A 23,588-nucleotide genomic window follows, 5' to 3' on the forward strand; every position below is an offset into this window, starting at 1 on the left:
CCCGACTATCATCTGTAGAGAACTGTATCAGTAATCTTCCTAGAAACAAACAAAGAGCTAAAGGATCCTTCCATCCTCTATCGTCGCGGAATGGTTTCGGGTGTCAATCCGGTGCTGCGAATCTTCTCCTCCTCGCGACTACGTTCTCCGCATGAAATGGTTCCACTTGGCATGGCCGAGTTCCTTTGAAACCCCAGGTTGACGAGGGCGTTTAAGCGCGGCGACGATGAGCGAGCCCGTCGTCCTCCTCACAGTATTCACGCCTCGTGAGTGACAATGAGCAAAGGCGCCAGACATCAACAAGAAGCGATGCTACAAACTTCGGCATATGCTTTTTGTGCTACGTCAAGCACAATATGCTGGCTAAATAGTCAAACGGAGTGCCGCTGTAGCACACTCGCTGCTCCACTTCCTCCATCCTATAAATGGTCTCCTCCAATTCACCACAGAGCAGCAAAGTTTGCGAAAAGACAGAGTACACTTCGAAAGTTTCCTTTACCAGGATCAAGTCCCAGCTGATGCTTCTGGCCATGTTTGTGACAATCCTCCTGGTTGGAGTGGACATCCAGCAGCCCAGCGGCAATGTAAATCTGGATGGAACTAGGACGGCGACAAGCATCCAGTGTCCCAACGGCTGGTACTGGTATAACCATCAATGCCTCTCCGCATGAAAATGGAGTGGAAGCAAGTGTAAGACGCCGCCCGAGTGCCTGGTATTGGTATAACAACGATTGCCACCGCTGTCCATATGGCTAGAACTAAGTGAGTTAACTCCAGCAAAAAAGAAGTACCTTCCAGTTCCTTATTTCATTGTCCTCAAGATAATGTGCCAGCGTCTTTGGCAATTGCACCTACTTGTTTTGAATATCAAACCTCTCATCGTGCAGCAGCAGCAACCTCGGCAGCAAAATCCTTTTCAAGCCTGGGAAAATGAAGGCTTGAACTGTAACAAGGACTTACCTTTTTTTCCAGCAGTCGAGGCCTGCAACAACAAAACTGTTCCGCTCATGCTCCAGTGCTTCAGAGTCCACGAGTTCCTTAGACAAAAACAGCGGCCTTGCAGCAACAACATGCATTGCAAGAGACGAGCCCAAGCTTTTCAGTGTTTCCGAACGCAAGCCCATCTTCAACCTCGAGCGAAACGAGCCCCGCGAGCAGAGATAAACCTTTCATAATAAATCTGTGAAAAACGAGCAAACAGTGGAATTTACAAGTACCTGATACTCATGTGCAAATACGAGGACACGATTCCTCTTTGCGAAGACATATAGAAAGCTCTTCGAAGTCTCACATTTTCTCCCGTGATAGCGGCAACTTCCGAGACTGCGTCGCGTACACATGGTCCAGCTCCAAGCCCTACCTTGCAATGGCGCGCGGCGACGGCGATTTGTAGGAGCCTGGATTTCCTAGAATAATCGAAATCGTTCTCGGTCGATGCTTCCTCCTCATCAAGACTCTGCGCGAGCGGACGGGAGCGCCGATCAAGGATGTCAGGTGAAACGAAGGTATGCTCTCGATGAGATTGTGGAAAGGAAGGGAGAATTATTTTTTTCTTTGGTTTTTTCTATAGAGAATGCCCGAGGAAGAAGGGTCTTGCTGCTGCGACGAAGAAATCTTCTCGTGTGGCTGCGGGAGGATTGCTTGGACTGGCACACTTCGAGAGAGGTGCCGCGGTCATAGAGATTAACAGCGAGACTGACATGTTGCTCGAAGCGATCTCTTCCAGAGCCTTGTAAGTGATGGATGATCTTCTTTGGCTTTAAGTTTTTCTCACTAGTTTTTCCAGGTGCTGTCAGTCGCAAAAGCGGCATCGACATTGAAAGCCGTCCAACAGTTTTCTTCCAAACCAGCTGCTCTGGATTTGCACGATTTAGAGGTAAGGCTGCTCTCTCAATGGGAAAGTTTTTCATGTTCGGAAATTTCAAGCTTGCAAATTTGGAGAGAATTTGATAATTGCCGAGATTCGAACACTCGACGTATTGTTAAAGAGAATTTTGGCTCTTTTTCTTCCCATTTACCTTGTCAGCAATGAGCACAGTAAAAGTCCCCAGTAAGTCCGAGCCATAGACATGGCCCATTTTCTCGCGCTTGGTTTCCAAGTAGCGCTTGTTCTCGTCAGTGAAAGTGGAGATCACTGAAATGAGTGATCGCCAAACCATAGCCTTTCAATGCCATATACTTTGCTGGATTGTTTGTCATGAGCTTCATCATTCTAACACCCATGTCCCTTAGAATCTGTAAAACGAAAGTTCAATCAGTTGCAACGTTATCAAGTGTTTGATCCATTACCTGTGCTCCAATTTTATACACCTGCAAAGCCTGCTTCCACAATGTTACAGCCCTCATCCTCTTTCTCAATTTGCATCATCATGATTTCGAGCTGGTTGTGCAGTCGCATCTCTCAGCACTGAAAACGTCCCCATTGCCCTAGAAGAATTTTTTAAGTTGAGTGTATGGAAAAGAGTGTTTTTCATGGTACTAAAGTGGGGCACCACACCATTTAAGTTGGGAGCACTGTTATCAATTTCCTTTCTGGGAGCTTCTTTAGCATTTCTCAAGCCTATGCTCATTCCTACCCAATGTTATTCACCCTTAATTTCAATCCCAACCCAATGTTATTCACCCTTAATTTCAATCCCAACTCGATTTTAAAATATAATTGGAAAAGTTTCTAATACTAGGTCTTTAGCTTCACTATCTTTATTATACTTTTGGAACTTTTTGCATCCTTCCCTTTTAGAAGGATGATCACTTTGAGCTTTTAACCCATAACCTATATTAGTACTTGTATTCAGCATTGGTTTTAGAATTCAGTAAAAAAGCTTAGTCTCAAACTTAATCTTAAATCTTGGATTTGATTTTAGACTTTAGACTCAACTTAGATTTGAATTTGGACTTGATTTTGGATATAGTCTTGAATTCAATTTTGGACACAATCTTAAACTCAGTTTTGGACTTGGTTTTATTCAATGAATTCTTTACTATTTTAATTGTGATTTTAAGGGATCCTCTAGCCTATAACATTTCGGTGAGTTAGTTTTTTACAGACTTAAGCTTAAGTTGGATGTAGAATAAGGAGTAACACATGTTTTAGGTGGTTGTCTATACTTCTGACAACTATCCCTACTATAGAACCTTATATAAATAAATATGGTAATGATGAAAATCATAATAAACTTGAGACTAAAGTCTAAATTTTCAATAACAATCACATCTAATATAGTGCACCTCAATTTATACGTATATAGATTTGAATTTGGCCTTTATACTTAAGGATTACACAAAATAGTTATTTACTTAAATTTTAAAAAATTATTTAAATTGATTTTTTATTCTAAAAAGTCTTTGCTTTCAGTCAAAATAGTGAATTTAAAATTAAAATTTTGATACTTTTTATAATATTAATAATTTAATATTATATATTTTAACATTCTCAATCAAAACTATTATTAGTATTTTTCTTGAGAGAATTTCAGCAATGCATCCCCAATTTCCTCACAAGTGCACGAGCACCAAACGCCATCACTATAACAAATACGCCACCAACAATATATTTTTATACAGTTTCAGAAAACTTTATCAAGATAAAAGATTTATATGATTTCCATATTTATTTCTTGATATCCATTAAATAAAATAAAAATATTTATTTATTAAAAAATTAATATATACATATATTATGAAAACGAATCAAAAGCCAACTACAAATCTTCATCAAATGAATCACCACTTTAGAATCGTTTTTGCCAAAGGAAAAGATCACTAAGATCCCAATGGTTTTTCCATTATTAAAGGAATAAATTAAAATTTATGACCTGGGGAGAAAATACACTTTCATTAATGAGCTTTGCTACTAAAGAGTCATTGAATTATATGTCCTAGTTTCTTTTTTATGAGTTAGAAAGTTTTAAATGTGACAATACCACAAAAAGATTTTTTTTACTTAGTTAGGGTTCTATATGCTTTTATTAGGATTTTATGTGGATAAAATAGTGTGGTCAGGACATTATCTGAGGTGAGAATTGATGCTAAAGTAAAAGAATACAAGATTTGGATCTAAGGATGTGTAAAGTTACAATTCTAGGGTTATTGTACATAAGTTTTAAGTTTCAAATAGGTCAAAAAATAATAAATTTAATAATCCTAGCCATTCAAAATTATTGAGTGAATAAATAATATAAAATATAAACTAAAGCTTTTAGAAAGTATGCATGTGCAAATTTGAAGGACTTAATTAAGAGTAAAATTATTTTGAATGTGGTCCAGTAAAAAAATTATAATTTTTTATTCAGTTTTCTTATAATAAAAAATATTATAATATGGTAATACTTATAATCATGATAAATATTATAAAGATAATAATATATAAATTATTAAATTAATTTATAAAAACTATTTAAGCCAAATTTTTTATTTATTTATTTTTGCTACATGCCCTTACCACTATAATAGATAGCATGATGGATTAAAGGAGAAAAGATAACCAAAACTAAAAAGTATTTGATAAAATGACAAGTATATTGTATCAATATAGATAATATTTAAATGGATTATAACTTTTTTTATATATTTATAAAAAAATTATGATAATCAAATGATGATTATGTGTTTAGTGGAGGTATATAGATGTTCTAGTGTAGTAAATAATTCAATCATATTGGAATAGAATGTATGTTTAAATTATTTAAACGCATAATTCAGAAAATAATGTTGGTCGCAACTTTGTTATCAAGGTATATATAAACTTGGCTTATATATCAATATATGTTTAGTTTTTATACACATTAATACTAAATATTAATTCTTTATGTGCCATAATATTGTAATTCACATTAATTTATTTGCCACATCAATGTAAATGTAAGTGATTAAATTTTCTATTTTACTTTAGTCACTTATCTACAGTTTAGGAATCTCATTCACAACCTTTATAAATCCTCATCCCAACTTAGAGTCATTAATATGACTTTAAAGTTAGCTTCAAATTCACATTAACTCTACATATAGTTTAAATATTCCATGTGTCTAAATCCCACCTCAAACACTTAAAAGTATTAATAATATATCAACATTTTACACTAAAGCCATGTTCATTGTCACTATCTCATTAGTAATCCATTACCACAAACCCATCCCTCCAATCTATTTTATGAATGGCCATCTTATGACCACTAATTAGCATATTTAGAATGCTTTAAGATGTAGAAAATCACTATCCTCCAATGTATTTTCCTTGATTCCACTAAATTCCTTTCCAATTAAGATAATTCTCACTAATATTTGCCATGCTTGAAGACTTGTCTACTAAGTCATATTAACTTTTGAGATTTCCTCACCATATAACAATTAGTGGAAGGATAGGTCATTAGGAACAAGCAATTGCAATTGCAATGATATATTGAATCCATTGAGCTTTGTGCATTAGTGCTTTTGGGAATTATACATTTAATTTACTTTCACCTATAAGAGTGAAAAGTTCACTTTAACTTTGGACTCCTTAATATTTATATCATTATCTATTGCATGAGTACAATAGCTTTTAGTCACATTGACTCATGTAGAGTCCTCCCCCAATTATCTCATAAGGATTTACCAAACCCCTCAAGTTTTGGGAGATGATTACTTTAGGCTTCACTTTAGAGATATATCAGACTCCAAATATATTTTACCCTAAATATATTTGATATTTCACACACTTTGGGGAAGATGATTTTAACATTGTTCCACTTCTAGTCCTTGGGTTTAATTTTTAAGTATTAATTATTTTTTTATCCCTTTCTTAAAACTACCATTTCATATTCACTCCTTAAATGTTTCTTTAGGAATTCCCTTCCCACTCTTGACTTTTTAAGTCAGAGCTTCATTTTGGATCTTTAGCTAGAAATAATTGTTATGACTCATGGAGTATGAGCTAAGTTCTTGAACTTGTCAAACATAGTTTTAAGCTTTTTAGTTTAAACTTCTTGGAACCCTTATTTATGAACACTTTCTCTATTATTGAATTCTAATAAATCTCTTTTTTTCCTTTTGATTGCTTTACACTTTCTTGCAAGTTCATGTTTTTGTAAATAGAATCTACCCATGGCTTTCTTAAGAAACCCTTTTTTTTTTTAATATATTCTACTACTTAGGTTTAGCTCAGGTAAAATAAATTAAATTGCTAAATCCTTGAGGCGAGAGAGCGGCGATCTCTTGTGACTTGCTGGGAAGACACCGCAGGTAATGACAATGCATCCCGGAAGAAGCAAGCGATTGCGCTAAGAACTCCTACATTATTGGCAAGCTAGGATACAATCAATCCTTTGCTTCTCTTCCTTTTCTTGCGAGATAGAGAAATGCTTCCTTCCTCTGGCAGATCAAGCAGAGCACCACGACGAGGTTTTATTGACCCACGAGCGCTGATGAAAATCATCGGCACAAAGATGGGTTTCATCTGAAGATCGTCTCAAGTAGGTTTAAAGTTCTTCCTACCATTGGGGTGCTAACGTATATAGTGTGATTCTTTTAGCCAACTAATAGAGTCAAATTTAAAACTTCTTTAATACTAGATATAAGCTCTTTACTTTGGACTTTTTAAAAATTCATTCATTTTAGTATTATTTAAATTAATAATCACATAGTTTTTATAATGTTAAAACCTTTAATCAGTTTGGAAAAAGGTGAACTTTTGTTCATACGCCATTTCCCTCTATTAGTAAACCTTGATAGGTCTTTCTTAGGTTTTTCTCTTTGGCTATTTACAATGGCCATTATACCTTTAATTGCATAGATATCCTGTAAATCATACAATTTAATAATTACTCCCTCTCCATATCTTCACTCAAGCTTTTGACTTTATATATGTTATTGTTCTGCATACACAACTTGAGTGCATGTTGCAAATGAGGATATCAAACTTCCATTTCTTCCACTTGATAGCGTTGTAAACTTCTGAGATTTTGTCAAGCACACTAACATTGATATATTTGTTGATGAGGATGTTAAGAGTTATCTTTAATGGCTTTAAGCAATAGCTTATCATCTATGGCAAGTGTGACTTTTTTTGCTTGTCAATCAAGATTGTTGAAGAGAACTATATTTGGCTTGATTTCAACATTTTGAAAGAGTCATAAGATTGCCTAGTAGTCCCTAGCTCTTGAGTAATGGTTGTGATTACGCCAAACAAGACCAAGTTGGTTTTTTAGTTGTTCTTCTGCATTATTTGATAGAGATCTATGGTTTGTTCTAATGCTACTCTATCTCAATCTTAGGGCAAGTGCCAAAGAAGCATTTAAGCAAGTCCAAGACTCTATGATAAATAATTTTTTAAATTTATTTTTGGTATATATATATATATATATATATATATATATATATATATATATATATATATATATATATATAAATTCTCAATATATTCAAATTAATTACTGTAAACTATAATGTTAAATTAGTAATAAATTATTGAGCTTTGCAGCAGAACTTCATTTGTGTGCCATTATTTGTTTCAATTCTTGTTTAATCATACTGTAGTATATTTTTTATTAATTCAATCCAGATCTTATCATTGAATAAAATAATCAAAATCTCATTAATCATTAATTTCAGAAAATAGTGTTAACTGTCAATATATTATAAACATGTATATAATTTATAAACACAAGATTAATCTCTTCTTTGAGAATTTGCATTTGGTATTCATATACAACATTGCTTTCTTTCTGCTAATTATACACAATCTACAACTCCCACGTCAGGTGAAATTCCAAAATCAAGACACATAGATCATAAAAACAGCAGGTCTGACTGATCGATCCAGATATCCTTCAATTGATAGGCACACATTCATGTCCATATTTCTCCTCGAGTTTTAGTCACTTCACCTATAGACAAAGTATTTGACGAGGCAAAGTCAGTTTAAAAATAAGCCAAAGCTCAAAATCGTTTTATTTTTAATTAGCCTTTACGCTCTAGGGTTTTGGGACTGGCTTGCTTGAAGAATGCTTCACGAGCTCCTGCTAGCGCTGGTCGGATGCACTGGCGATGTGTTCATCGATGCTGACGAGGAGGATCGGCGCCTTGGATTCAAGGACGGTAGCAGGCACTACGCACAGGATGATCCTGACGGGGCGAGCAGCGATGAATGTACGTTCCGGATTGCGCCGGATCTTCAGTTCTTGCGGCCGTCTGAGAGGTTTGTGCGGAGAAATCTTGTGTTCTTTGCCTTGATCGCTGAAAATCCAGGGAAATTCTCGAGCGGCTGCTACGGCTGGGGTTTTACTACCGGGAGCTGGATCGCTTCGCGTTGAAGTCGCGAAATCTTAGCTGGATTGGAGCTCTCCAGGATTCCAAGGCTGTCGTCCAGCAGCACAGCGTCTACCAGAGAGCAGTGGCGAATGGAGTGACCGAGGTTCTTGCCAAGTATCGATCGGCAGTTCTTACGCTGGAGAAAAATATTCTGGCTGATCCATTGCCGGTTTTGGCCATCGTCACCCAGTGCCTCAAGCAAGTAGGAACTTTGTCTCTTTGGTTTTTGCTTGTCGTCTGACTTTAGAGCAGTTTGATTTGTTGTTGCCTCCACTACATGCTTTGGTCCGAGAGGTGGAATCAAAGAAGCTAAGGGGTGGAAAGCTCTTAAATTTTTTGCATGAAAGGTCTCACTGCGGCATCCCGGAACTCCAGACATGGATCCAAAGGTGAGGGAAATAGTTTTGAGGAAGAGGTTTTCGCTTTACTTTTGTTTCGTTTTACAGATTACTATGGCAAGCACACCAGGTTATGTATCGCCAGCTTTCGGGGTGGATGGTATATGGTCTTCTTCAGGATCAAAATCAAGAGTTTTTTATAAGCAGGTATTCTTGTGCTACTCACAATGACGTTCTGATTCTTTACTGGCAGGACTCAAGACGAGCAGACGAAAGCGGACATAGATGCGTCCGAGCCACCAGCAAATAAATCCAAGTCTGGGCGTGGCACTGAAGATGCCAATATGATCGACTGGCACACCGGATATTGTGTTCGACTGGTATGCATTATAGCGTCTTGTGTTCGACTGTCACATATCTTGTAATTTGTATAGGACATGCTACCAGATTACATCCAATTACCAGTAGCGGAGTCTATTTTATTTGTCGGCAAAGCAGTGAGAGTTCTTCGTAATCCAAGTGCTTCGTCGTCTTTTACGAAACAGTACTCATTCAGTGGAGCGTACGAAGGACCTGAACTTCTACCTAAAGAAGAGGCTGAAAAGATTGGCTCACTGCTTCGCGAGCTTCAGGTACTTTTGCCATTACTCCAGTTTTCCCCATTGCTTGATGGTTTACTTTTTTAGGAAAGACCACTATTCCACAAACTTTCTTTTGAACGTTCTATTGATTCTATACGCACTATCGCGGCCACACATCTTTGGAAGGTATGAGTAGTTTTTTCAATCCAAGTTGTCCTTTTTTATCTGGTTCTTGCAGCTTGTGGTAGTTCACGCGGATTTGGTTGGCCATTTGAAAGCCTTCAAAGACTATTTTCTTCTTGCTAAGGGAGATTTTTTCCAGGTACGTGAGCTAATGTATTGCCTTCGTACTGACTGTTTGATTGGCAGTGTTTTCTGGAAGAGAGCCGATCTTTGATGAAGCTTCCTCCTAGGCCATCGACGGCAGAGGCAGATCTCAAAGCACCTTTTCAGCAGGTATTAGAAAACATCTTTTGCAATCAATAATGTTTAAAATCACGGCACAGGCTGCAGTAAAGACAATAGGCGACGAGGACAAGTACTTCTCGCGAGTTACCTTAAGGTAAAGCTTTTAATTGATGCTGGTGCTTGTTAACGTGTTTAACCATGTCCAGGATGCCACTGTTAGCAAACTCTGGACTCCCTCCTTCACAGGTGGAGGTCAAGCAAAGGTCCAGCATCGATGCACTATCGGACGTTGCGGTTGGACCTTCTTATGATGGGTGGGATGGCATTGCGCTGGAATATAGCATCGACTGGCCGCTGCAGCTTCTGTTCAATCGAGAAGTTTTGGCCAAGTAGGTCCTATAACATCTTTCACGGTCTTACAAGGTTTATTGCAGATACAGCAAGGTGTTCCAGTATCTACTTCGTTTGAAGCGGATTCAGCTTGAGCTCGAGAAATCTTGGGCAAAAGCCATGCAGCGTGATCGAAGGGAATCCCGAGGCCGTCAGAAAAACCACAAGAAGGATGATCCCAAAGTTTCGGGTATGCCTACTTGGAGGCTTCGACAACATATGGCCTACTTGATAACAAATCTACAGTTCTACATACAGGTAAGAGATTCAACAGAACTCATGATCGAAATGTTCTTAATTCGCTCAGGTGGATGTCATCGAGTCTCAATGGAATTTGCTGCAAGAGCGCGTTCAGGCATCAAAAGATTTTACAGAATTGGCTCGATTTCATCAAGAGTAACGTTCTTTGCAGATTCTGAAATGTTTTTAGCTTGATCTTTCTGCAGGTACTTGTCAGCTTTAATATCTCAGTCTTTTCTAGATATTGGTTCAGTGTCTAGGATACTGGATAGCATCATCAAATTATGCCTGCAGTTGTGCCGCATCATGGAACATCAAGATGCCACTTCGAGTTCTACAGCTGCTGAGCTGGATCAAATAACGGAGGTAAGTTTGTTTAAAATTAGGAAGTTTTGATAATCGCAATGTTTGTTTGTTCAGGAGTTCAACAAGAAGTCGAACTCTCTTTACACAATTTTGCGAAGTAGTAAACTGGCAGGAAGCCAGCGAGCACCATTCTTGAGGCAGTTTCTTCTACGTTTAAACTACAACTCTTTCTTTGAGGTAGGCTATTCTTTTCAAACTCTTACTTACGGAGGTGCAAATTTTGCGTCTACAGTCGACTGCAAGAGGTGCTCTAAATGTAATTCGCCCTCGTCTTCCTTCTGCTACTACCACTCTTCATTGAGGCACTTTTAAATTGGATTACAAGTGATTGTGGCGCCTGAAGAGCAGGCAACCAAACTTGATAAAGGAACTAATCTCGTTGAGGTCTCCCAGGTCTTTAGAATCGCAAGCGCGCTCTATATCGTCGACGATTTCTTCTTTGACTTGCCTGCTCTTCATTCCAAGCGGATGGCACGCTTCATTCCGCTTCTTCCTCTCACAGGTAAGGAACTTAGCCATCTTGCTTCTTATATACTGAACGTCTTGCATGTCATAGCCGGCTTCACTGGCTTCCAGATAGAACTCTGCCTCCGCCGCCTCGAGCGCATCAGTCAAGGCTGGATCCACAGCCTCGTTGGCGGATTCCTTGGCAACCACATGCATCAGTAAGTCCTCGTAAGTCCCGTGCTTGAATTTCTTGTTCCGGAATGGCCCTTTCCCAAACAGCTGCCTGTATGCATCAGCATGCTCCCGACGCTCGCGTTTGCTCCCCCTCCTCGCGCTGCTTGCAGCAGCATTCTCTTCGCACACGACTGCTTGCTCGCTTGAATCGCCACTGCCCTCGCTCTGGATAGTCTCGATGACTGACGAGATGTGGTTGTGCATGACTCTGGACAGCATGGAGCGGACCTCGGCCAGGATCTCAAACGCTGCCACTCCTCGCGGTGAGCCAACTTTCGACCAGTAGAGCTCCATGTTTTGCTTCTGGAACCATTCCTTCATGGGCTGGAGCTCTTTAATCTCCCGGCTCTGCTGTTCCAGGATCGCCGCCTGTGCCTCGAGCTCCTTGGCCTGGACCTCCACTCGCTCCTGGAGCGTGGTGACGCTCCGGCCCAGCGATCGGAGATCGTCGCTGCCATCCGGGGCCGTGTACTTGCTGATGGCGATGAAGGTGAGCTCCTTGGAGGGGGAGTGCGTGAGGCTCCGGGGAGAGAGGGGCCTCTTTTCGGATCGATACACCTCGAGGAATGGGTCGTGGAGAGCTTCTTGCCGGATCTCATCCCTGCTCACGCTTCTCACTTGGCCCAGCACGGAGAAGCCTCGCTTGGGAGACACCGAGTGCCGCGGGCTTGAGACCCGAGATGCCATGGAAGAAGAGCGCGAAAGAGCGCGGTTGGTTTGAATTTAAGTGGAGAATCTTGTGAACATAGATTCGAATATTCGAGTGGAACTCGAATACTTCTCTTTTCTAAACGATGACTCGAGGCGGAGAAACAAGATGGCTAGGTTCCTTCCCTGTTGAACGTGCCATCCGCTTGGAATGAAGAGCAGGCAAGAGCGCGATTTGGGAGACCTCAACGAGATTAGTTCCTTCATCAAGTTTGGTTGCAATCACTTGTAATCCGATTTAGTAATCCAATTCACTTGTAGTTTACTTCTGGCCTTCCATGAATTTAGCGAAGACCTCGACGTCAATAAAGATATCAGCAAAGTCTTGGGCCTGCCAAGTGGCTTGCATATCTCCTCCACCTTGGGCAAAAACTTCTGAGGAAACGCTGGCACCACCTACATCTTGGGCTTGTCCCCAACAGGTGGCTCCTCCACCTTGCTTAAACACTTCTTGAGGAAACTCACCACCAATCTCCTGGGACGTGGTTTGCAATACTTCTTGAGGTTGAGGTAACGCTGATTGACAGTAAGTTCCACCTTGTGGCTCGTAATGGCCTCGCATGGAAGTATTGGACAATGCAAACTCCATGTCTCACTCTATACTTAGTTAAGTTACTTGGATCTTCCCCCTGCCAATAAAGGCCAATTGTCATGCAAGATGCCAGCATCACAACCCCACAAAATCCAGGAGATCCACTTGCTCAGTGGCCTCCAGCTCGCATAGAACAAACTGCGTACTTTGGAAATAAGAGATCGCCGTAACCACTTCTGCTACCTCCAGCGGCATGACCATAATTACAGCGGCTAAGTGAACCTTAGACTCGTGAGCTTGATCGCCTCAAAGATTGCCTCTTCTCTGCTCGCGCCGCAATGCAGTGCGACCATATCGAGCTTCTTCGACGCCATTCCGCCGTGCTACTGCAAGATCGATGTCAACTCTGCTGAAATGCTCGGCGCTGCTGATTACATCCCGCTAGCATCCTGGCTACCGAGGCTGGCTCAAGGAAACTGTGGGCACAAATGAATCTAAACAGTTTCTATTTAGCCTGGCCAGAATAGCGGGGGCTGGAGGAGGGACGCCAGCCAGTTCCGGTCGATTGTGCGCGTGCGTGAGCTGAGCAGCAGGACGACAGGGGTGATGACCAGACACTGGACGCCAGGAGATTGGGTCTGCAAAGCCGATCATATCCTTGATCACGTTGAGCAGTGTCGCCATCATGAAGATTGCTGCAGGCAAACTTTGCAGGTCCTCACGCTTAGCTTTGCCCTCTGGGTCCATAGTAATTACGAGGCTGGCCCGATGGAACTGATAATCTCTGAAGGTCCAAGGGCCCATAATCTCCAGTCCTGGATTAATCCAACCAATTGACCAACTCTGGATTACGCTTCATCCTTCCTGGAAAGTCAAAAAGTTTTATTTTTTAATTTCTCGTTAATATATTTTAAAGATTTATCATGACCATATTACAATCATTTTGTATTGTAAAAGACAGGGAATATAAAAGTTTTAGTAGACCACATTATATTTTTTGTATATAATACAAGATGACTATCATTTTGTAAAATAAGTATGCATAAACAATATTCAGAAATACTTAACCTTGAAATTTATAGCTGTGAGGGCCAAATGTACGGCTACGATGCCGTATACTAATATTAGCGTAGTGGATTTTGATAGCCGTCGGATTGGTTTCAATCCGGACCACTCGCTTCTGTATATAAGCTAGGGTTTTTGGGCTAATTGATATGCACATTTCTGTATTCCCTTTTCATATTCCATGCACTCACATTGGTAGAGATGAGGTGCATCTTTGATTGTCCCTGGGGAGTGCTTGGATTTGGGATTTCGGTTTAGATCTAGCTTTTGCATTGTCTAGATCTAGTTTTTTCCATTTCCTTTCTTTTGTTCTTTCCTTTCAGGATTTTGGTTTCGATCCAGCTTTTTGCATTGTCTAGATCTACAATTTCTTTCCAGCTTTTTTGTCATTTCTCTTCTTTTGCTCTTTCTTTTTCATTCATCTTCATGGCCGATCCGCAATCTCCTCCTTTAACTCTAGAGTAGCAGTTGGTTCAATTGCTTGATGCTATGCGCTTGCAATTGAACAACCAAACTCAGTTGATGGCGGCGTTCACGGCACGTGGTACAACTCCTCCTGCTCTTGGTGCCAATCCTCATGTTCGGCCGGAGTTCTTTCGCGGGAATCCTGAGGATGATGTGTACCATTGGTTCAATCACTTTACGGTGATTGCCACATATCATTCTTGGGATGATGCTCGACGGTTGCGTGAGTTTCCCACGTGTCTCCAAGGGACGGCATTGCAGTGGTACAATGGTTTGAGCGCAGCTACTCGTGGGGATTGGAGTGTTCTCCCAGACGTCTTCAAACGCGCCTTCGGACATGCCGATAATTGTGATGATGCTTTCCAACAATTGCATCGTCTTCGCCAAGGGCCATTGGAGTCGGTGATGCAATTTGGCGTTCGTTTCCGAAGTCTTTTGCTTCGTGCGGAGCCAAATATGTCGGAGCGGATCAAGCTAGGAATGTTGTGGCCAGCACTTCGTCAAGATCTTGTCGGACTTGTGCATGCACTTGCTCCTGCCACCCTTGACGATGCTCTTCGCTTGGCACAACGTTATGAGACGTCGCTTCTTCCACTTCTCGCTGCATGTCCTTCCGCTCCACTTCCTATGGGTGATGGTCCTATTCCAATGGAGGTTGATGCTGCTGCTGCTTGAGTCCAAGGACAAGCGCGAGGACGTGATCGTGGCTGTGATGTTCGCTGCTGGGCATGTGATGAAGTTGGTCATACTTATCGGCATTGCCGTCGTTTTCCAGATTGGCGACCTCCATTTCCTGGGTGGAGACCTTGGCGTCAGCAACGTCCCCTGGGTGCTGCTGCAGTGGAAGGTCTGGACACCGAGATATATCCGGGAAATGAGGAGTCACGCGAGTAATGGAGGGACCTTGCGCGAATAAATCAGTGACTCCTCCATCTTTCTTTCGGGAGTATCATCAAGGGGTTCACTCGGCACCAGTTCATCCAGTGTTTACTTTCCAAGCTCGTTTTTATAACAAGAAGTCTCCTATTATTCTCTCCGTGTTGGTTGATACAGGTTCGAGTTTATCTTCTATTGCTCGACCTGTTGTCACACGTTGTCGTCTACACTTGCGTCGTGCGGCAGAACTAGTTTTCATTCTTTATGGCAACGGCCGTACACATGCATGTGCACGGGATGAGGTGGACCTGGTTGTGCGTGTGGGCGATCTCGAGCTTGAGTTGCAGTCGTTGCGGGTGGTGCCGAGTCAAGCTTTTGACCTCATTCTTGGTATGGATTGGTTGCAGCGCAATCATGCCAAGTGTGACTTTGAGGCTTCTCCCCCTTGTCTTATACTTCCTTATGTTTCATCCATTCCTCTCACTTCCATACCTCTTCGTCCCTCTACTTCTACCTCTGCTTCCATTACTTTTGTTTCCCCACTCTTTCCTTCTGTGTTTCCATCTTGTTCTGCTTTTCCCTTTTCCGATCCCTCCGACGATCTTTGTGTTGCAACAGTTGACCGGCTCATGAAGGAGTATTCTGATCTCTTTGAATTTGACCTATCGTCTGGAGCCAAGATTGCCACACGTCATCCAATTCCAACCGGGGATGCTCATCCAATCAAGGTTCCTGTTCGTCGTCGGTCACCTAAGGAGATCAAAATTTTACGAGCAAACGTCAAGGAAATGCTGGAAAAGGGTGTTATTCGGAAGTCGCGGAGTCCTTGGGCATGTGAACCTCATCTTGTGACGAAGCCTGATGGGAGTATTCGTTTCTGCATCGACTATCGTCCATTAAACGAAGTGATGATCCCAGATGTGTATCCTCTTCCTCACACTGCTGATCTCTTGGATCGTCTGGGGCGAAGTCGTTGGTTCACCAAGCTAGATCTTGCTTCTGGGTATTGGCAAGTACCGATGGCCGAAGAAGATATTCCTAAGACTGCTTTTCGTACACCATTTGGGTTGTACGAGTTCTTGGTGATGCCGTTTGGTTTGAACAATGCTCCAGCAACTTTCCAGCGGATGATGGACGAGGTTCTTTGCGATATGCCGGAGGTGACTGCTGACTTCATTGATGATGTCTTGATCCACTCGGAGGGGACGTGGGAGGAGCACGTTCGTGATGTTTATAAAGTGTTGGATCGGCTACGCGACGTTGGTTTAAAGCTGAAGCGGTCGAAGTGCGTGTTTGGGTCCAAGGACACAACTTATCTTGGGTACCGTATTTCTCATGAGGGTTTGCAAGTTGATCCTGATAAACTTGTGGCTGTTCTAAAGTTCCCTACTCCGAAGTGTGTGAATGATGTGCAGCGCTTTTTGGGTAAGGTGCAGTATCTTGGTCGTTTTGTGGATCATCTTTCCGATCGCACTGCACCATTGCGAACGTTGCTAAAGTCATCAACGTCATCTTTCATCTGGTCTCCGGATTGTGAGCGGGCGTTCGTGGATCTCAAAGAGTTATTGATAACTCCTCCGGTTTTGGCATATCCTGATTACACTAGACCTTTTATTTTGCGCGTGGATGCTTTTGACATTGGTCTTGGAGGTGTGTTGATGCAAGAGAGCTCGAGTGTGCCTGGTCAGCGCCATCCCATTGCATACATAAGCCGTACATTACAACCAGCGGAGATGAACTACTCCACGACGGAGAAGGAGTGTTTAGCAGCAGTCTGGGGTTTCGAGAAACTTCATGCATATCTACATGGTTCTCGGACGTTACTTGAAGGTGACCATGCTGTTGTTACTTCATTATTGAAGCGGAAGAACCTGGTTGGTCGTACGGCTCGATGGGCTTTGAAGCTTCAGATATATGATTTCGATGTTATTCATCGCCCAGGGAGTTCTATGGCTGATGCTGATGCCCTTTCTCGGGCTCCCCTTCCTTCTCCACTCACTTCGCATCATTCTGATGAACCTGTTGTTCCAGCATCTGTGGATTTTCTAGATGAGGATTCTGTGCCGTCGGCGGTTGCTGTCCTTGACGTTCAGTGTCCACAGGGTGCAGAGCAAGATCTGCCTTCTCTTGAGGAGGTTCGCGAGGCTCAAAAGATTGAGCCGTGGATTCGAAGGCTTCGAGATGGGTTTGAGAATCCTGCATCACTTGCTAATGACTTGCCTTTCCGGCATTTACATTCTCAATATCGCTTTGAAGATGGCCTTCTTTATTTTGTGGGGAGGGATCCCGATAATCATTTACGACTGGTGGTACCTTCGGTGTTTATTCCGCGGTTTCTCCATGCCTACCATGATTCTCCTGTTCTAGGTGGGCATATGGGACACCGTCGTGTCACCAAGAAGCTGCGCAGGTCTTTCTATTGGCCGGAGATGCGACGTGATATTATCCGGTATGTGCGTAGCTGCGTTTGGTGCCAAGCTCGTAATACTCCCCCTTGTGCTGCAGAAGGACGGTTGGAGTCAATTGCAGTTTCCTGTCCGTTTGAGTTGGTGGCGTTTGATCTTATGGGACCTTTTCCACGGTCGACTGCTGGCAATGAGTATGTTATTATTGCTTCTGACTACTTGACTCGTTGGGTGGAAGTTGGTGCTCTTGCTAGCGCCTCTGCAACTGCTGTTAGATACTTCCTCCTCAATCGAGTGGTGTTCCAGCATTCTTGTCTAGAGCGGATTCTTTCGGATAATGGTCCTGCATTTATGGCTGAGGTATTTCATGTTTTGACATCTCGGTTGGGGATACGCCACACTTTTACGAGTGCTTATCATCCACAATCAGACAGTCTAGTGGAACGGCTCGTTCGGACATTCAAAGGGATGATTTCGAAGTATGTGAACTTTCAGCATTCGGATTGGGATGGTTATTTGCCGTCTCTTCGGTATGCCTATGTCACAGGGGTGCAGAGTTCTGTTGGTGCTTCACCATATAAACTTCTATATGGTCATGATCCAATATTACCAACAGAGTTGGGTTTACCTTCGCGATTGCCACGAGCTCCTGATGCTAGGTCATGGGATTAGTATTTGACAAGCATTCTTCCACTTGTCCGAGCAGAGTCTGCCGAACACTTAGGCCGCGTACAAGTGGGACAACAACGGCGCTACAACTCCCATCATCGTCCACCTGCAGAGTACAAAGTGGATGATTTGGTGTTAGTCCGTTTTCTCCATCTTACGGTACGTGGTTTATCTAAGGGGCTCCTTGCGCAGTGGAAAGGACCGTATTGGGTGTTGCGGCAAGTTGGACCGCAAGTTTATGAGGTTCGGCATGACGTTCAGCAGGCTGATCCTCCAGAGATTGTGCATGTGCAGTGGTTAAAACACTTCATACAAAGGGATCAGGAGCAGTTAATACCGTCTACAGATCCACCGATGCCTCCTCCTGACGTTCCTCCAGATCCCGGCCCATCTACAAGAGAACCCTGACGGCCTTCCATTATTCCGAGAGGAGGGGATGATGTGAGGGCCAAGTGTACGGCTACGATGCCGTATACTAATATTAGCGTAGTGGATTTTGGTAGCCGTCGGATTGGTTTCAATCTGAACCACTCGCTCCTGTATATAAGCTAGGGTTTTTGGGCTAATTGATATGCACATTTCTGTATTCCCTTTTCATATTCCATGCACTCACATAGCTTGATGCTATTAATAAAATATTCTCTCTATTTGTAGAATTATATATTGACTTGTATAAATTATATCATTGTAAAATCCAACACTCAAAGTTGTTAGTGTTATCAGAAATATATGATATTCCACTTAAGATAGTATCTTTAAATCTTATATTTCTCAAGTAAATTATAATCTTGTTCTGTAAAAATAAAAGCATTATATTCAAAAGTATAATAATCTGTGATACATTTTTGGTTTGCTTAAGCAAACCTGTAGGGGGACTAGGATGGTAGTGGATATACTTAGAGTATACTTGAATATTCTAGGATATTCTACCATCTAACAGTTGTTATTCATTTAGATTAATTTTGTATTTATAATTTATAAAATTTCTTAAACCCTTTCTAGTATATTCTGTTTTATTCTATCATCTAATAAGCTCTATTTCGTTAAAGTGGGATTTATTCAGTAAAATGGGACTAGGTACAAATTTTCAAGTATTTGAAAATGACGTGAAATTATATGTTTTTTGTCCAGGGGCTAGACATATCTGGGGCATGGTGACTAGCGCGGTGACTTTATGTCCAGACTGAGTCCATCTGGTTGTATAATAAATCTCATTGTCAAGGTGAACAAGCCGAATCTGAAGCTAAAGAAGAGCGATGGCATGCGCGCACACACTATTTGTTTGTTCATTGAGCGTGTGGTGAGCTTTCCAAGATGAACATCATTCCTATTAGCCAGACATATCACTTAATGGTGAGAACATTTAGATATTATTCAATGTTATCTTTTTCTAACGAATCTAATTGTGAAGGTGTAGCAAGAGGCATTGCTAGTCTGGAGAAGTCATTTAACTCATTTGACCCTTAGTGTATTTTCATGAAACTAAATAACATTCATATTATTAAGGAATTTCTCTAGTACCTTTTTTTTACGACATAGAGGCTTGCATTTCTTTCAAAGGTGATTTAGTAAAAGGCCTGAGGGCACATGCCATTCTATTTCTCAGACCGGTATTAAGATATACTAGTGCAAAGGGAAAAAGGTATTTGGTGATCAAGTAAATGGCATGAGGGCACACGCCATTATAAGCCTAAGCGCTAGTGGACACCTCCTTTTTGGTACTCTCAGCGGTACTATCATCCTTCTCCGGGTCAGTTGTTTTGCTTTGGATTGTTGTCTCTGACGTTACTGGGGCGTTCTCGATAGTTGTTAATGTTGCCGTTTGTTCAGAAAAATGATCACCTGGAGTATAGTACGGGGAGTTTGGAAGACTTATATATTCTACATCTTCACCTATCTCCTTCTCCGTCTCCTTTTCTGCCTCACTTACAGATTTTGTGTTTGCCATGAGAACGCTCTTCACCCTAAAATATGGAGTTCGTTGTGTTATAAAAGGAAACCAACACACACGCTGCAAGGGAATGATGGTACATAAAGCACGTAAGCCCACAATATGGGTTTATGTGCCATTAGTATGGGCCACACGCCATATTATTAGATTTATGCACGTGTGATTGGTAAATGCATATGTCACATCATCTCAGGCCACATGCCATCACGCCTCCTCTGATTCAGATTCGGATTGTTCACCTTGAAATAAAATACATTAGAAACTTAGTAAAGGAATATTAATGAATCTCACCTTGAACCCGGGTTATGAATGCTCTTGCTGCATCTCTTGCATGGTTTGGCAAGGTGATGGTGGCACTCTGCTTCCGCATCCAACCATGCACAACATTATCCACCGATATGCTCATGCTGGGATCCCTTGGATTCAGCACCCATCTCTTTTCTAGGCAATCCTTCGTATATCCGGAACTTGGCTTGAACCACTCCACAGTTACATTGAAGGAGTTAGTTTCCGCGTCCTCCTCTGCATCAGTGATGTAGCGCCCCACCCATATCATTTGTTTTTTATTACTGGGTCTGACAAGCACGACCATTCCTTTGCAGACCTGTACTGGATTGAATGCTGAATCCGGCTTCTTGTTCCTCGGCCCACAATAGTGATCCTCAACATCGTTATCTGTCACTGCATTTCCAGAGGACATTGTTCCGCTACTATCTGGTGCTCTGGGTTCTGGCCAAAAGGACTCTTCCAATTCTTCATATACAACCGGCCCATTTTGGATAGCAGATATAATCTTCTCCCAGTATTCGAGCAAAGGCTTGCACCTCTGAAAATAGGATTCTCCACCAAACACCATCTTCCAGAAGGCAATATGCTGTCTAATCCCGGCCACTATACTTTCCTGGTCTTTGAGTCCATCCGGGTGCATTGGCCGTGGGGAACCCTGAGGAATCATAGGTTCCCCAGTTATGGGATCTCTCTTGAAGAGTTCAATGCCGTCCACTGGCAGCCACACTGTGTCCCATTCTCTCATCTTGTACCTCATCACTGGAGCACCGTCACACATGCTGAAATGAAACTGAAGAGGCTTGGAGTGGCCAATCAGCGTTTCGGATCCATCCCTGATATAGCCTCTTACAAACCCCTTAAAGTCTGGAACCTCTGTCAGAAGTGCAGCTTCAACAATGCCTTTGATGCAATTTTGGAATTCATCGTAGAGTTGTGGGAGGGTGAGGACATTGGATCACCGGAGGGACTCTGCCAGGTGACTGAACATGGCATCGACGTCTTCATGAGTGTGCCCAACCATGAGAAAGCCAAGTGTAACCGTTTCAAATATGCCTTTGGCAACAAGCATCGCCAAGTACGCGAAGACGTACATGTTTTTGTTCTCACTGCCAGCATTGTTTGTTTGGAGCAAAAGATGGGGTGGAAGGCCACATTGGCCACAAGAACTTCCTTGAGATTCTGCTTCGTTTGGATGAGGCTGTGCATTCACCGGGCGACCAGCCTCGTCGGAATGGCATGAGGCCTCACGTGATAACCCTACAATCTGACGGCCAATATATTCACTGGGATGGCATGGGGCCCCACACGATACTGCAAGCCTTTGCTCCTCCTCCAGCTGAACCCTGTATGGGGTTCGATCGACAAGGGCCTTATGCAAGGGTTGGCCGTTCAGCTCAGTCTGCGCACTTTGCAGAAACCTTAAGTGTTTTGCTAGGGAAGAAATCATCATGTTTGCACCCCCGCCACCCCATAGAGGTACAAAGAAGTTCCCATAGTTCTGGGCACCATGCCCATGAGCGATTATGCCAAACAGAGACACAGGCAGCTGCATGGATGAAGAGATTGCCTTGGGGGTAGGATTGAGTCGAGGTAAGCACGTCTTTTTCTAGTCCATTTTGTCGTGGATGATGCAGAGGTAAGAGTCAGGTCTCTCCATGGAGAGAATCTTGTTATGATAATATGCAGTCCTGCAACTTCTCTGCTCGATGTTGTGGTCGAGCCGCCTTCTAACCAACGTCTCTCGCTCTTGAGCGCTGCAAGAATTCTTCGACAAAGCCATTTTGATAGTAGTGCACTCGTCACACTTTGAAAAGCTGGAGTACTTTCCTATACTCACATCCCTGAACCTGTTGCTCCACAATCTACTAAATCTAGATTGGCTTAGCTTCCTGTAGCCATTACTCTGGAGTTCCCGATTCACATCTTCCAATATGGCCCCCTTGGTATACATGGAAGGGATAACTCATTGGGTGTCTCGTGTTCCATCTTCCAAGAGGCGGGTTTTATGTGGTTGCTGCTCGCTACATGTCTCGACAAACCTCTTGAAGATTGCCTCTCCATATACAACATGACCCCTGGTTTTGTGCGTACCGTCGTTCCTATGGATTGCCTGCTGAACCCTTTGTTCCTCGAACTCAGTTTTGATTCTGTAGAATGTGGTTCGAGGGACTCCATAAATGATTCTCCATGCCTTCATGCAGACCAAACCCCTCTGGAAGACCATGCCCCCCACCTGATGTTCTGAAGCATCAACAGATGACCGTAATGCCTCATACACAAAATTGCGAGCTGCCTTCCAGGACAATGTCTTGTATTTTGCTCTCTCCTCTTCAATAGCATCCCAATCAGCATGTTGATAGCACCTCCTCTTGCAACAAGCAACTGTCGAGACCATTTGAACCTCCATTGCCATTTTCTGCCTTTTCGGTTCGTTGCTCAGATCCCTTTGGCTGCGCTTCAGGAAGGTGTACTTTCTTTTCCCATGAAGAGATGTTCTATCATCAGTTATAATGGTGTTTGATTGTGAATCCTTCACATTCTCAAACACTAAGTGCCTCAATTTCCACCGCACAATGCTTCCAATAGTCATACTGTTTTCTTCTGTGTCAACAACCTCTAAAATCGCAACTCCAATATCATCCCAGCCCAATTTTTGATTAGCAACTGCATCTCTTGGATCGACAACTGTGGCTAAGCCCTCAGCTACCACCTCCCCCTCGGGGTTGTTTAGAAACACCTTTGCCTAAATCCATGTAGCACGGTTCTTAAGATCCACGGAGGGAACATGCGTCGCACTTGCGCTGTCCCCAACATCTGCTTTCTTCTGAAGATTTTTCAAGGCAACAACAACATTTACCCCGACGACCATCTCTCCTCGTTCAATAGCGACCACATTCCCATCGAAGACAATCTCTACTGATACAGCAGCATTGCCTTCCCCAAGCCTTTGACAGTGTATAACAAAGTTCCGATCCATAGACACAAGGGTCCCTTTTGCAACTCTCTTCCCACCATTCAAAATGTAAACCTTTTCCCCAACCCTGAAAGCCATTCTGAAAGTGCAGAAAAGAAGTTAAGACCATACAAAAAATGATTGGAGAATGGCCTAAATCATAACATACCAAACAACCTCAATAGCATGAGGCCACATGCCATTATTCAAACATGCTATTGACACCCACGTGAAATTTTGCATTCACAAAATTGGCATAAGCCCTCATGCCATTAGTGGTACCACTAATGGCATGAGGCCTCACGCTATCTTTGGCCCCTGCTAGCCTATTGCTATATTCCTTTTGCCGTGCTGCAACTGTATATATTTTTGTGTGCGTGACTAGT

The 23,588-nt window shown here is 42.3% G+C and overlaps 1 protein-coding gene across 1 annotated transcript; it reads left to right on the forward strand.

Moving 5' to 3' along the window:
- The first annotated feature begins 7,955 nt into the window (after positions 1 to 7,955).
- Positions 7,956 to 12,034, forward strand: LOC9642536 (gamma-tubulin complex component 4). The gene is made up of 18 exons (XM_024676081.1): positions 7,956 to 8,173; positions 8,224 to 8,488; positions 8,539 to 8,675; positions 8,733 to 8,831; positions 8,878 to 9,004; positions 9,059 to 9,256; positions 9,311 to 9,391; positions 9,444 to 9,527; positions 9,575 to 9,661; positions 9,712 to 9,767; positions 9,820 to 10,002; positions 10,048 to 10,261; positions 10,311 to 10,399; positions 10,450 to 10,609; positions 10,664 to 10,786; positions 10,842 to 11,111; positions 11,166 to 11,274; positions 11,507 to 12,034. The coding sequence occupies exons 1-16, from the start codon at positions 7,980 to 7,982 to the stop codon at positions 10,908 to 10,910; spliced, it is 2,166 nt and encodes a 721-aa protein (XP_024531849.1). The 5' UTR covers positions 7,956 to 7,979; the 3' UTR covers positions 10,911 to 11,111; positions 11,166 to 11,274; positions 11,507 to 12,034.
- The last annotated feature ends 11,554 nt before the right edge of the window (positions 12,035 to 23,588 follow it).

The sequence above is a fragment of the Selaginella moellendorffii genome, unplaced genomic scaffold, assembly GCF_000143415.4.
Source record: "Selaginella moellendorffii unplaced genomic scaffold, v1.0 SELMOscaffold_16, whole genome shotgun sequence".
In the NCBI taxonomy this organism is placed as follows: domain Eukaryota; kingdom Viridiplantae; phylum Streptophyta; class Lycopodiopsida; order Selaginellales; family Selaginellaceae; genus Selaginella; species Selaginella moellendorffii.

Coding starts and splice junctions, on each gene's coding strand:
- LOC9642536 (XM_024676081.1), top strand. CDS start 7,980: ATGCTTCACGAGCTCCTGCTAGCGCTGGTCGGATGCACTGGCGATGTG. Junction 8,832..8,877: donor CAAGAGTTTTTTATAAGCAG/GTATTCTTGTGC, acceptor CTTTACTGGCAG/GACTCAAGACGAGCAGACGA. Junction 9,662..9,711: donor TCAAAGCACCTTTTCAGCAG/GTATTAGAAAAC, acceptor ATCACGGCACAG/GCTGCAGTAAAGACAATAGG.